Source organism: Gopherus evgoodei, chromosome 8, assembly GCF_007399415.2.
Source record: "Gopherus evgoodei ecotype Sinaloan lineage chromosome 8, rGopEvg1_v1.p, whole genome shotgun sequence".
In the NCBI taxonomy this organism is placed as follows: Eukaryota; Metazoa; Chordata; order Testudines; family Testudinidae; genus Gopherus; species Gopherus evgoodei.
In genome coordinates, this window is record NC_044329.1 from 83087815 (window position 1) to 83101652 (window position 13838).

The 13838-nt window shown below is 40.2% G+C and overlaps 1 protein-coding gene across 1 annotated transcript in view; it reads left to right on the forward strand.

Moving 5' to 3' along the window:
- The window catches only part of COL24A1 (collagen type XXIV alpha 1 chain), a 253533-nt gene that overhangs the window by 200859 nt on the left and 38836 nt on the right, over positions 1-13838 (forward strand). Inside the window, exons 40-47 of the mRNA XM_030572150.1 lie at positions 2005-2058; positions 2861-2914; positions 4795-4851; positions 6875-6928; positions 8055-8108; positions 8236-8289; positions 11431-11484; positions 13285-13392. Coding sequence (XP_030428010.1) covers positions 2005-2058; positions 2861-2914; positions 4795-4851; positions 6875-6928; positions 8055-8108; positions 8236-8289; positions 11431-11484; positions 13285-13392 — 489 coding nt within the window. The remainder of the gene's footprint in view (positions 1-2004; positions 2059-2860; positions 2915-4794; positions 4852-6874; positions 6929-8054; positions 8109-8235; positions 8290-11430; positions 11485-13284; positions 13393-13838) is intronic.

Consider the following 13838-nt stretch of genomic DNA (forward strand, 5'->3'; position numbering starts at 1 on the left):
ACAACAAACTGGCTGATCGCTTGAGCAAGGTTTTCTCCTCCCAACAGTGGGATCTAAATTTGATGTTATCCCGCCTCATGGGACCCCCATTCAAACCCCTGGCCACATGCTTACGGTCTCACCTTTCATGGAAGGTGGCCTTCCTCGTGGCCATCACGTCAACCCGGCAGATCTCGGAGCTCAGGGCGCCTGACCTGCGCCCCCCACTTACACAGTCTTTCACAAGGACAAGATTCAGCTCCGCCCACACCTGGCATTCCTCCCTAAGGTGGACTCCGCTTTTCACATGGGCCAGGAAATCTTCCTGCCTATCCTCTGCCTCAAACCTCATGCCTCTCACGAGGAATGTTGCCTCTATACGCTCAATGTGCACAGAGAACTGGCTTTTTATCTGGATCGGACGCACCTCTTCGCAGCTCTTTGTTGCTTCATCCAAGCGCATGAGGGGTCAACCGATCTCGACTCAGAGGCTTTCCCAGTGGATTACATCGTGCATCCACAGATGCTACGACCTAGCAGGGGTTCTGTTATAACCTTAGTCCCAGATTTGGACCTTAGCGTCCAAAATATGGGGGTTAGCATGAAAATCTCCAAGCTTAGTCACCAACTTGGACCTGGTACTTGCTGCCACCACCCAAAAAATTAGAGTGTTTTGGGGCACTCTGGTCCCCCTGAAAAACCTTCCCCGGGGACCCCAAGACCCAAATCCCTGGAGTCTCACAACAAAGGGAAATAATCCTTTCCCTTCCCCCCCCCCAGGTGCTCCTGGAGAAATACACAGACACAAGCTCTGTGAATCCAAACAGAGGGACTCCCCCTCTCCGTTCCCGGTCCTGGAAACAAAAAGGACTTTCCTATTCCCCCAGAGGGAATGCAAAATCAGGCTAGCCAATTCAACACACACCAATCTCCCCTGATTTCTTCCTCCCACCAATTCCCTGGTGAGTACAGACTCAATTTCCCTGAAGTAAAGAAAAACTCCAACAGGTCTTAAAAGAAAGCTTTATATAAAAAAGAAAGAAAAAATACAAATGGTCTCTCTGTATTAAGATGATACAATACAGGGTCAATTGCTTAAAAGAAATATGAATAAACAGCCTTATTCAAAAAGAATACAAATCAAAGCACTCCAGCACTTATATTCATGCAAATACCAAAGAAAAGAAACCATATAACTTACTATCTGATCTCTTTGTCCTTATACTTAGAAACAAAAGATTAGAAAACAGAACTACTTCTCCAAAGCTCAGAGAAAGCAGGCAGCCAGAAAAAAAAGACCTCAGACACACAATTCCCTCCACCCAAAGTTGAAAAAATCCGGTTTCCTGATTGGTCCTCTGGTCAGGTGCTTTAGGTGAAAGAGACATTAACCCTTAGCTATCTGTTTATGACAGGTTCCCACCCCACCTATAGTAAGGGCTCACTCGACAAGGGCTCAGGCCTCGTTGATGGCCTTTGTGGCCCATGACCCTATCCAGGACATCTGTAGAGCCACTACCTGGTCCTCAGTACACACGTTCACGTCGCACTCTGTGATCTTCTCCCAGGCCAGGTATGATGCTGTCGGTAGAGCTGTGCTTCAGCCAGGGAATCTGTGAATTCCTTCCCACCTCCATCAGACATAGCTTGCAATCACCTACTGTGGAATACACATGAGCAAGCACTCAAAGAAGAAAGGACAGTTACCTGTTCTGTAACCTGCATTCTTCGAGATGTGTTGCTCATGTCTATTCCACATCCCGTCCTTCTTCCCCTCTGTTGGAGGTGGTCCGGCAAGGAGGAACTGAGGGTAGGGGGAGCTCGCGGCTCCCCTTATAGCGCGCTATAAAAGTGCCACTCCAGGGGTCGCAGCAGCGCTCCCTCTATGGGTACTGCTGAGGGAAAAACTTCCAGTGCTGGTGCACACACGCCTACTGTGAAATACACATGAGCAACACATCTCGAAGAACGCCAGTTACGGAACAGGTAACTGTCCTTTTCTTTATCACTGATTCTGTTTAACAGGGGCATTTAGGAGTAATGGGACCTGAAGGAGAGCCAGGGATTCCAGGTTATATGGTGAGCTTATTACCAAATTAATGTTTATGTGTTTGTGTGTGTATAATGTCAGTATTTATATCTGATATATAATTTTGTGATTACAATATATTTTGAACAATCTCTTATAATTGGAGGTCAGCTATACAAAGAATGTGTAAATATCCAACTAGGTGACTGACACATCAGATATTTTTACATAAAAACCAGTTTTTAATTTATAAATTTAATCTTGATGGATGGATTGATAAATAATAAAGTTTAACTGGCAATTATTTCTTACGCACATGCAGCCCAATTATGCAATCCTTGCTCTCGACCACTGCACTCAATAGGGCTGCTCCCATAGATAAGGACTACTTATGTAGGATAATGATTATAGAAGAGAGCTCCTAAAAACGTAGCCATTGCCTGCTGAAAGGCATTTCCCCTTTCAATAAGAGAACCTGTAGTTTTTAGATTTAACAAGATTAGAAGACGCACATTAATGTTTTGTGGCCTCTCTCAACAAATAATCATTTTCTTCCAAACTGTTATAGTAGACACAAAGTGTATGTGGATTCCTGCTGTCACCTAATGGAATAATAAATCTTTGTCTTCAAATATTAATTGCAAACTAAGGCCCTGATCCTGCACTTGGCCCCCTTTGTCTGGACAGAGCCTCTGTGACTGCACATACAGAAGTCTACCTGCCTTCAACAAATTTCCAGACTGGGCCCATAATTTGTCTGAAATGTCACTATTCAATTTATCATACAGCAGAAAGCACTAATCTGAGCAATAGCTAACATTTTGTATTTAGTTTGCTTGGGTTTTTTTTTAGGGTCATCAGGGTCAGCCAGGATCACCTGGTCCTCCAGGACCCAAAGGAGAGAAGGTACGGAGACTGGTTCTTGTTGTTAACAGTCCCAGTGATTGTGAGGGTGGAAATGTTGTGGTACATTCATAGATTATCAAAGCATTTCTCAAAAGACAGTTTTCACAGCCTTTGTTTATCCAAAACCGTCAAAGGGAAAAAGAATGACACCTCTGCTATTGTTATGCAGTGTGACAAAAATCTAAACCTGGGGAAACAAATTACAGGAAGATAAAGTTAAGAATTAGAATGATAAAATGTTTCAGGTTAGAAAACATAAGGTCCTAGTTCTGCAGTCATTTTCTGCACTACCAGACATCACCATTAACTTCCCTGGGCGTGCTTATAGTAGTAAACAATGTATATCGAGCAAAGTACTTAACTTTGTGTCATAAACAGATAGCTAAGGGTTAATGTCTCTTTCACCTGAAACACCTGACCAGAGGACCAATCAGGAAACCGGATTTTTTCAACTTTGGGTGGAGGGAAGTTTGTGTCTGAAGTCTTTGTTTTCTGGCTGCCTGCTTTCTCTGAGCTTTGGAGAAGCAGTTTCTACTTTCTAGTCTTCTGTTTCTAAGTGTAAGGACAAAGAGATCAGATAGTAAGTTATATGGTTTCTTTTCTTTGGTATTTGCATGAATATAAGTGCTGGAGTGCTTTGATTTGTATTCTTTTTGAATAAGGCTGTTTATTCAATATTCTTTTAAGCAATTGACCCTGTATTCGTCATCTTAATACAGAGAGACCATTTGTATTTTTTCTTTCTTTTTTATATAAAGCTTTCTTTTAAGACCTGTTGGAGTTTCTCTTTACTTCAGGGAAATTGAGTCTGTACTCACCAGGGAATTGGTGGGAGGAAGAAATCAGGGGAGATCGGTGTGTGTTGAATTGGCTAGCCTGATTTTGCATTCCCTCTGGGGGAATAGGAAAGTCCTCTCCCTCTGGTCAGGTGTTTCAGGTGAAGGAGACATTAACCCTTAGCTATCTGTTTATGACACTTTGTTCATAACTTTAAGTATGTGAGAATTTCCATTGACTTGACTTTAAAGTCAAATACATGCTTAAGTGCTTTGGTGGATCAGGGTCTATGTTTGGTAGAAAGTGATTACAGGATCAGAACCCAATGTTATAGATTCACTCTGATTCTTTTAGACCTCAGTCCTGCAGGTGGACCCTTATGCTCACTGAAGGCAATGGGGTGTCAGACAGGTACATAGATCCACCCGTGCAGATAAGCTTGTAGGATCAAGGCTTTGCAGAATAACCTATTAGGACCAGATTTTCAAAGGTGTTTAAGGCTCCTAAAGATGCCAGTAGGTGCCCGGTGGAATTTTCAAAAGCACCTAAGTAGATTGGCAGCTAACAATCAGGAAGTCGATGGAAGTTAGGTTCCTAACCTGCTTAGGCTCCCTTGAAAATCCTACAAGGCACCTCTCTGGATCTGTGGATGCCTAAACACCTAAGAAAATCTGGCCCTCAGTCTTTAAGGGCAATATGTTACTGAAGCAGAGAGTGTTTTATCTGTTGGCATGGATAGTAGTGTGACATTTAAAACATCATAAAATTAACCTATATAATTATTATAATATTCAGTGTAATTAACATCATTTCCTCTACACCTATTGGATTAGGAGTCATTAGCCCAAAATGTGAATGTTTTTGAAAGTGCGGTGCATGTAAAAGCAAGAGGGTTTCTGCAACCTTAATTATAGTAGTCACTACTATCAATTGGTATAGATGTGTTTTATAATCATATTTGCATGTATGTGCACTGTATGAAATGTTTATTTCTGTTTAATATTGAAGATAAAATCAGAATGTATTACATAGTAAAGAAATACTTGATTAAATAGATTTTCATTACCAGGAATAAATATTTTTAATAATTATTTTCCTTTTAGGGTTACCCAGGCGAAGACAACACAGTACTGGGACCACCTGGGCCCATAGGTGAACCAGTAGGTCTTTCTTTCTCAAAAAAATTATATTAGTGATTCAAGACAAGAGGTAGTAAATGGAGTTTCCACAAGTTATACAGTTGCCTCAGAAGTCTAGGGTCACTTTGTCATACAAAGGTGCAGAACCAGTGTCATTAGAAACAAAACTGAACACATTGTTTTACTGTAAAAAGTGGCTGTCCAAAAATGGCACCTTCTTACTCAGCAGATCTGCACTCGCTGTTAAATTATCCTAATGAGATTACTTTTCATTTAGATCAACGAGTCTGAGAACAGAATTTGTCCTCGTATTTATTCCAAATAGTTATCCGCTTGTTTTAATAACCCAATATGGGTGTCTTTTCATTCCCATTAGCAATGCAAAATGAATGCAACTGTGCGAGGGTGAGCTACTATGGTGATTTGTTTATTAAAATGTGGTGAGCACTACCTACAACTATCTACATCAATAAGGAGCATGCCAAACAAAACTCTCCCATAAGCGTAAGTCTTTTTTGAATTCAGGGCCATCTTCTGCCCTCAGATACACTTATCCAGCCCACTTGGCTTCAGATTCTTCCCTTATTATTTATACCTTTGCTACCCCAAAAAGAAGAATTTGATGGCAATGGAATGAGATGATGTAAATGAAGACAGAATTTGGACCTCCAGAGGGAACTCAGTTAACAATTCTCATGAAGATGCCTGAGAAAGAAAAAACTAGTTCACTCACCAATAGCTGTGTTGATTCTGCCATGCTAACTGGAGCAAAAATTGTATGCAGAATCATTCCATTCCCTGTGGGTTTCCACTGGGAAGCATACCACGTGGCTGCTTCGGGAGGCCCAAAACCCAATGGAAACACAGAAAAGCGGAGAGGCAATGGAGGGGGATTCCACAATCCTATGCATGCCATGTAGCTGAGCTCTACGGCAGCTGTCTCTGCAGAAACATTAGAGTGCAGGGGAGAAGTAGGGACTTGGCATCGGATACCATGGTAACAAGCATGTAATAGAGATGGCCAGTGGGTCAGTTCATAAACTCTGAAGATCGACTGCGCCTGATGATCCCCTGGTAACCTTGAAGTAAAGATTGCTTTCTTAGTGCTTTTATTTCAGATACTGGGAGGGAAAAGCTGCTCCCTATTAAAATCTCCATCCACCTAAATGCTGAGTACCTTCAGGAAGGTGCTGAGCCTCCTTACCTCGATTGGGTAAGATCCTGCACTCATCAGCTTCAGTGGATGCAGGATTTGGTTCATTGACTGCAATGAGTATTAAAGCGCTTAACCCTTCCCAGCAGGGACCCAGCACCTTGCAGATTTGGGAGTTGAGACTTTTCCTTTAAATGCTGTCAGCAAACTGCAGCTTCTACTGCAGGTGATGGGATGCGATAGTAGTAGCAGCACTATCATTCACAGGGCCCTGCCTCTGGATTAGGTGAGAGGCTTCCCTGCCTCCCCCATCTTCTGTTCTCATACACAAAACCTCTTCATGCAGGCTTTGCTAAGGGATTGAGGATTTCCTCTCATAAACAGAGTTTCACTATAGGCACGTTCATTATAAAACAGGTTCTATCTGTACCTAATTGTCCCTATCATTTGTTTTCTTTACATATTAATCATGGCAATGGCACCTTCCTATAATCTTCCGCAATTTGAATGAAATAATCCCTTCAAATTAGAGGCGGGGAAAAAAAGTCACATTCTGATCTTACTTACATGGGTGCAAATCTGGAGAGATTCCTTGGATGTCAATAGAGTTATTCCAAATTTACAGCTGTGGGAGGTTAGAAGCTTGGACTGTGGTCTTCATTTACAATATATTTTTGGTGGGTTGAAAGTCTTACTGTAATACATTTTTGTTTTAGAAATGGTTCATTTTTATTCTGTGGATTTAGCTGATTTTCTAATTTAACAGTATGTATGTTTTGGTAACCTCACAGCTGGTTGGTTGGTTTGTTCTGAAGGAAAGGCTCAGATGTATTGTTACTGTAGCAGTATTTCAATTCAGTGATTAAACTCTGCTCTTGGTTGTCTCTCTAGGGTCCTAGTGGTGAACGTGGAGATAGAGGAGAACCTGGTGATGAGGGATTCAGGGTAAATACCACTTGCTTTGTAAAACAGCAAAACAAAATGCTGTTCTCTCTCGCGCACACACACACACACACTCTCACACAAGTGAGCTGCTGATGCTTCACCTGTATTGATTAGTTCTTAGCGTAAATTTATACTGTATCAAATAAACTAATACATTTGTCTGGAACTGCAAACACTATTATTTTGTAACTTTCATCCTAATAATTTTGTGTACGTATAATGTAGTTTTCCTTCAAATGTGCTGTAACCTCATTATAACAAACACTCATTAAAATTGCTACTGTTGTTGCATCAGCAAAACAAAAAGATGCAGTCCCTGACAGAAACAACTAGGAGTCCTTGTGGCACCTTAGAGAGTAACAATTTTATTTGGGCATAAGCTTTTGTGGGCTAGAACTCACTTCATCAGATTCATGAAGTGAAAAATACAGGAGCAGGTATAAATACATGAAAGGATGGGAGTTGCTTTACCAAGTGTGAGGTCAGTCTAATGAGCTAAATCAATTAACAGCAGCATACCAAGGCAGAAAAAATGAGTTTTGAAGTGGTAAATCATAGAATCATAGACTGTCAGGGTTGGAAGGGACCTGAGGTCATCTAGTCCAACCACCTGCTCAAAGCAGGGCCACTCCCCAGACAGATTTTTGCCCCAGATCCCTAAATGGCCCTGTCAAGGATTGAATTCACAACCCTGGGTTTAGTAGGCCAATGCTCAAACCACTAAGCTGTTGTAAGAGAGTAGCCCATTACAGATAGTTGACAAGAAGATGAGAGTAACAGAAATTCCCCAATACTAATTTCTCCCTACTGTTACTCTCACCTTCTTGTCAACTGTCTTGCCACTCTCTTACCACTTCAGAAGTTATTTTTTCTCCCTTGGTATCCTGCTGTTACTTGATTTAGCTTGTTAGACTGACCTCACACACCTGACCAGGAATATCTACAGTGCTATTTTTAGCCTCATAGTGTGAGCTCAAACCATTTGACACAGGCTCTGAGACTTGCCAATGTGGGTTATTTTGCAATGTAAACATACCTGCAGCTCCTCCCAGGATTGGGCTTTAGAAGAAAATGATCAGCTCATCAGAGTTATCTCTGCAGTGAAATTTATGTTTTCTGTTTCTAGGGTCACACAGGGCTTCCAGGTCTAAGAGGAGCAATTGGACAGCAAGGGCCTCCAGTAAGTGTTCCAGGCAGTTAGCTGTATGTATTGTCCTTCTGTATTTGTTATTGGAAATAATTTATTTCTCTCTTACCTTCATGGCCAATTGTGTTTGCTTGTGTTTTTTTTTTTGTTCTTTCTAAAGGGTGAACCAGGTGAATTGGGGGAACAAGGACCAAAGGGAGAGAGAGGATCAGAAGTAGGTGGAAATAAAAAGAAAACTCCACTTTATTGTAATTCTTTTGTGTTTGCAATTGTAACAACCATTATTGTTCTTAGAAGACAAAGTGAAATTTTTTAAACCATAAGGGTCCCTTTAAGAACAAATGATTTACAGCTGTTATGCTGAAAGATGACTGCAGTATTTGTCTTCATGTTCTATTTTAACATGACTTCCTGCCACTTATTGACACTGTAGGCCTTGTTAAGTCCTTACAAACACAAACACAATGGACCTGATTGCTACCTAAAACCATACAAAGATGAATAGGATAATTGTCCACTTTTGTGACTTGAACAGGGTCCCCATCAAATTAGGTACTCTTCATTTGTATTTCTCCATAGAATTCCCTGTGCTCACTAGACTTTTCTCTGTAAAAGATATTCAGATTTCAAATTAGGCCAGATTCAAGATAACAACTGATTTTGGAATTGGTTGATTTTTGGCCTTAATTACCTGATGTATGTCTCCTTTTGCCATATTTTATTACAACATATTTATATTTCCAAATATTTTAGGAACTGTTAATGTGTATTTACCTAACTTTCAACACTTCCTTTAAGGCACCACTGTAAGTTGGAGGCAGTGAAGAGTTTCACCACTCCAGAGCACAATGTCTTCTGAAGCTCCCAGGGTGTGCTGGAGGAGTATGCCCACTTCTGCATCCCTTACTATGCATTCCACTGGCTGCGAGGAAGTAGGCTGGGGTTAGGGTTAGAGGGTAGAGAAAATGTCACCCTACCCTCTCCCAAATGGTATTAGCTAGGAGCAGTCATCCCTCAAGTTAGCCTAAGGTCTACAATCGAGACTGACCACCTGTACTCAGGTCGTAAATGAGCAAGTTCCTTTCATGTTTCCTCTCTCCCGTGCCCACACAAGGGCCTGCCCCAATCTGGCTCCTATGTGATACCTATGTGCTGTATCAGCTTTATTAAGAATCAGATATCAGAATCAAATATGACTTTGAAACATTTGGACTACTTTTTCCCACTGTTAGGCTTATAGAGAAAAGATGTGATAATTCTCCCGAAAATGATTGACAGTGGCACAGTGGTATTGAGGCGTCATACGTTTATATTGGTGTTGCGACTAAAATGTCCTGTTTCTATTTCATCCCTTAAGGAGAATAATAGCATGAAATGGAAAATTACCAAAAATTCGCAATAACCTAAGATAGCAAATAAGTACTACTTGATAGACAAGTATTTTACCCTGAAGTGGTGAAAAGCCTTTAAAAATTTGCTTCTTCTCAAAATATTTGAATGTCCTTTTATGTCCTTAAATGGAAACCCACTTGACAAACTAGCCCTGTCCATACACCCAGAATTAAGTAGCACTGATCCATCTGATGAAATAATCTGTAAAGAAAGCCCAATCAGATTGTATAGTATATACATTCAGAATGGCTGGGCTTTAGACTGAGGTCTGGAAGCATGAATATGCTACAAAACAACAGCATGCTAATGACAGAGCAAATCTTTAAAAGATCAAATATAAATATTTTCCTTCACCAGTAATACTTTGTCCTCATGGTGTGCTGTAAGTTACCCAAAGTATTTCACACTCTGCCATTGGGTGACTTTTATTGGCTTCTAGTATTTTTAGAAGGATTAGAATAAAGATGATTTATAATCTGTATTCCCATTGCAACTTAAATGGGATGGATATTAGTGATTTATCCCAGAACTCCCACTCTCACCCCACAATCCTGCTGCAAATAAACCATTTTCTGTATATAAATGATAATCTGAGACACATTGGAAATGGGCAGTAGTGCACAATGAACACATGAAGTCCTCATATACCAGTACCAACATGAAACTCTCCTATGCTTTCTGATATAGACTTTGAGAACATATGCACACTGTAGGACAAAAACAGTCATCCCTCAACCCTCTTCCATTATATTAGTCAGAAAATACTCCCCAGCAAGAAATCTCCATATGCCAATTTGGAGCCAATATTCAGCCTGCAACAAAACTTTACAACCTAAAATCTTATAAAAAGGCAGGTTAATAATAGAAACATTGCCACAACCTTAGCTCCTGTGGTGTGAATAGTGCTGGTATAAATAAGTCTTACAAGGCTAGTCACACACTAAATTAACTATTTTTATTTTATATGAACTCTGAAATGTTAATGAAAGCGAAACAAAGTGCTTTAAATTTATAGATTGCAGTTTTAATTGGTGGAGTTTTTGTGCCATAGTTTTATTCAGAAAAGTTATTAAAGTAAACAATGGAACAGTATTTTGTTAACTTTCTGGTATTTACATTAGTTGGGTGGTGGGTTTTGTATTTACCTTTATTTTTGTTTGTTTAAACTTTATTAGGTTGAATATAGTTATTCACTAGCCTTTATTTCTAGAAATCGTGTTAAAAATAATTTAGACCAAAAAATTTTAAAAGGTCTTTTCTACTCACCCGATACTGTAGTGTTGTTGTGTGCTACTGCCGTCTTGTTGGAGGTGACTGTATTTCTGAAGTGGATGAATGATCCCTCTATACACTGTGATTTATAATTGCTTTTTAAAGTTTTCTATGTGCTTTGGGATCTTCTCAAAAGTGCTTCAGACCCACTGAAAGTCAATGGGACTTAGATGTTTTTGAAAATGTTACCTTCTCCATATCAGTAAGTTAGCTAAATCCGCAGATATCTCCACATTGGTTGTGCAATCCAAAAAGTAGCTTTTTTAACTGTTTATTTCATCATTTGTGTTGTGTTTAGAGTCCAAATAAAAGGGAATATTCACTATGGCAAAAGTCCTGTTTTCCAGTACGGGCATCAGTGTGCTTTTATATGCTTTGCTTTTCAAAAAGAGATGACAGTGCTATAGAAAATGTACTTTGTTACAGTGATATTGTCTGATGGTGCAAAGTTACCTAAATATCTGGAATATCCTGATTAGCTCTGGTACTGTTGAAATTACCTGAAATTGTACAGTATATTAAAGAAGAGGGGGGAAAACTGGTTGCAACCACACTATGAAATCTTTGTTTTGATTGTTGAAAATGGCATGCTTTTAGGGCCTGATCCAAAGCCAGGTGATGAAAAGATTCTCATTAGAATCTTCTTTTATGTCTTTGGTTTGACCAGTTCACAAATGTTTGAATTATCTAGGGTCCCACTGGAAAAAAAGGAAAGACTGGTCAAGCTGGAAAACCTGGAATTCCTGTAAGTAACAAGGTTCTACCGTCTATGTTCTGTTTATAAAACAGATAAAAATGCAAATGGTGATGCATATAAAAATCAAAATTATTCATTGCTTGTGGTAGTATAAGGCCTGATTCTCATTTACCATAAGACCACTTTATACTGCCTTGCCAATCTAAATGGGACTCAAAGTGGTTCTAAATGTAATTGTCCTTAAGGTAAATGAGAGTCAGGCTAATAATCTTTGATAAAACACAAAATGATATTAAATGATACTGAAAACAAACTCTCTCAGTTAATCAGCACTTTGGAATGAGGTACAATTAGTGAATTATATCCTGAGGCTGCTTCCCATTTGCAAAGTTATAACTACATTCTTTGTCTGTAGAGTTTACACAGACCATACAGTTCTTGTCACATTAACAGGGACCACCCTGAAGTTAGCTGCATTTGTTCCCCCCACACACACTCTCACTCACTGACTCCCATAAATTCTCCTTCGAATGTGCACTGCCTTCAGAACTCTCCATCCGTGTGCCCATGACAAATATGGCCGCCTGAGCGTCTGACCTTTCCCCACCTTTGTCACTCCATCAGACTCCAGATGTAAAATACACTTTCATTAAAAAGCAGTTACTCCTTTTTAAAGGAACTAATCCTTCCCCCTCTCCACGAGGGGTGAGTAGAAGAGAGAACCAGTGGATGATCCATAAACATTACCTAGTATACATTACAAGAAAGCTACTTCTGGGTCCACTAATAAATAACACACACCAGCACATGCTGTAAATAACTTTTACTAGCTTCACATACTATCATTTCTGGTAAATGAGAAGTACAGCTGCCTAATAGAAGCCTGACAACAAACTGCACATCCTGTACAGAGTGGATGGACAGCATTTTATTGGATAAATTAAGTTATGTAGCAGTCCTAGAAGTTTAGTTATGCCCTCTGAAGTACTCAACAGATACATATATAGTATCAGTAGTGCAGAACAAAGAGAACATGGGAAAAGGCAGGGGAAAGGAAGGAGAAGCAGGGAAGAGAGGAGCGATGAGAGGAGGCTTCTGGGGAATTTCAAAGCTTATCTCAGGCTCATTACAAGGTGCAAGTTTCTTGTACCACTGAAAATTGAAGCCAAGATTTACATGACAAACATTTTACATATTTATATCACTGTTTAAAACACATTTTGGATGAGGCATAGTGATCAAGTTGGAGAGGATATTTTGTATTTCTGGTGCTAGCATTCACTTGGAGATAGTTACATGAGTTCTAAGCCTCTTCCACTAGTATATCGCAGTTTAAAGGTAAATCATCTTGTTGAAAGAAATTCACTGAAGCTTTGATGAAGATAGCATGATAGCATTCAGTGAAAGCTTAACCAAGGGCTAGCAAGGTGAGTGCTGTTTAATGAGAGGTGCACGTGTTTTTGATACAGACTTGTTTGAATTATGTAATTTCTCAGTTATATACTAGCTCCAAATACTTTCAGAAATGACCTCTGACTTCTGAAGCCTTGATTGTTGGATGTCTCACCTGAGATACCTTGGACCTGATGTGCAAACAGTCACAACTCCAGCTGAAGTCACTGGGATCTGCAGGTCCTCAGCGCCTCTGAAAATCAGACCCAAGGAATCTCAGGTTGGCCATCCAAACTCAGAGGCCACTTTTGAAAATGTTGATCTAAGTTACTGAGACTATTATTATAGTAGGGCCCCGGAAATATCTTTTTTAAATCTTTTTTCTATGACTTTAGACACTGCTCATGAATATGAATGGTTTGAGTAGATTCATATTCTATTTGAATTTGTTTCAAGGGAAAACCAGGCCCACAAGGGCAGAAAGGTGCTTCTGGATATCCTGGACCCGAGGGCATTCCTGGGAGTCCTGGAAAGCCTGGGTTACCTGGGAATGCTGGCTTTCCTGTGAGTAACATATACCTACCTCTGTCCTACATGCTGTGCATATAAACAAAGGGAGGCTGCAGGGTTAAGGAAAAGTTCTTTTTACAGCATTGTTTACAGCACTGTTGTTATGGCATAGTCATCTCATATTCTTTCCCACAGCAGCTAGAAAAGTATTGGGAATTCCTTAGTAACTACTAGAGATTGAGGCATCCCAGGTAGCCCAAAGTAGCTGGGGAAGTCTGAAAGGAGAGAGAGAGAGAGTGTGTGTGTGTGTGTGCATGTGTGTGTGTGCGTGCGTACATACATATGTGTGCGCGTGCGTGTGCAGTACTGGCAATGCCAATCCTACTTTCCTATAGAAAGACGGCAGGCAGCCTTCCGCCCCGCTGAACATCTTTTATATGTCACCATTTCACCAAAAGGAAGGATGGAAACCCTGTTGCTAATTCTCACCCATGGAAAAT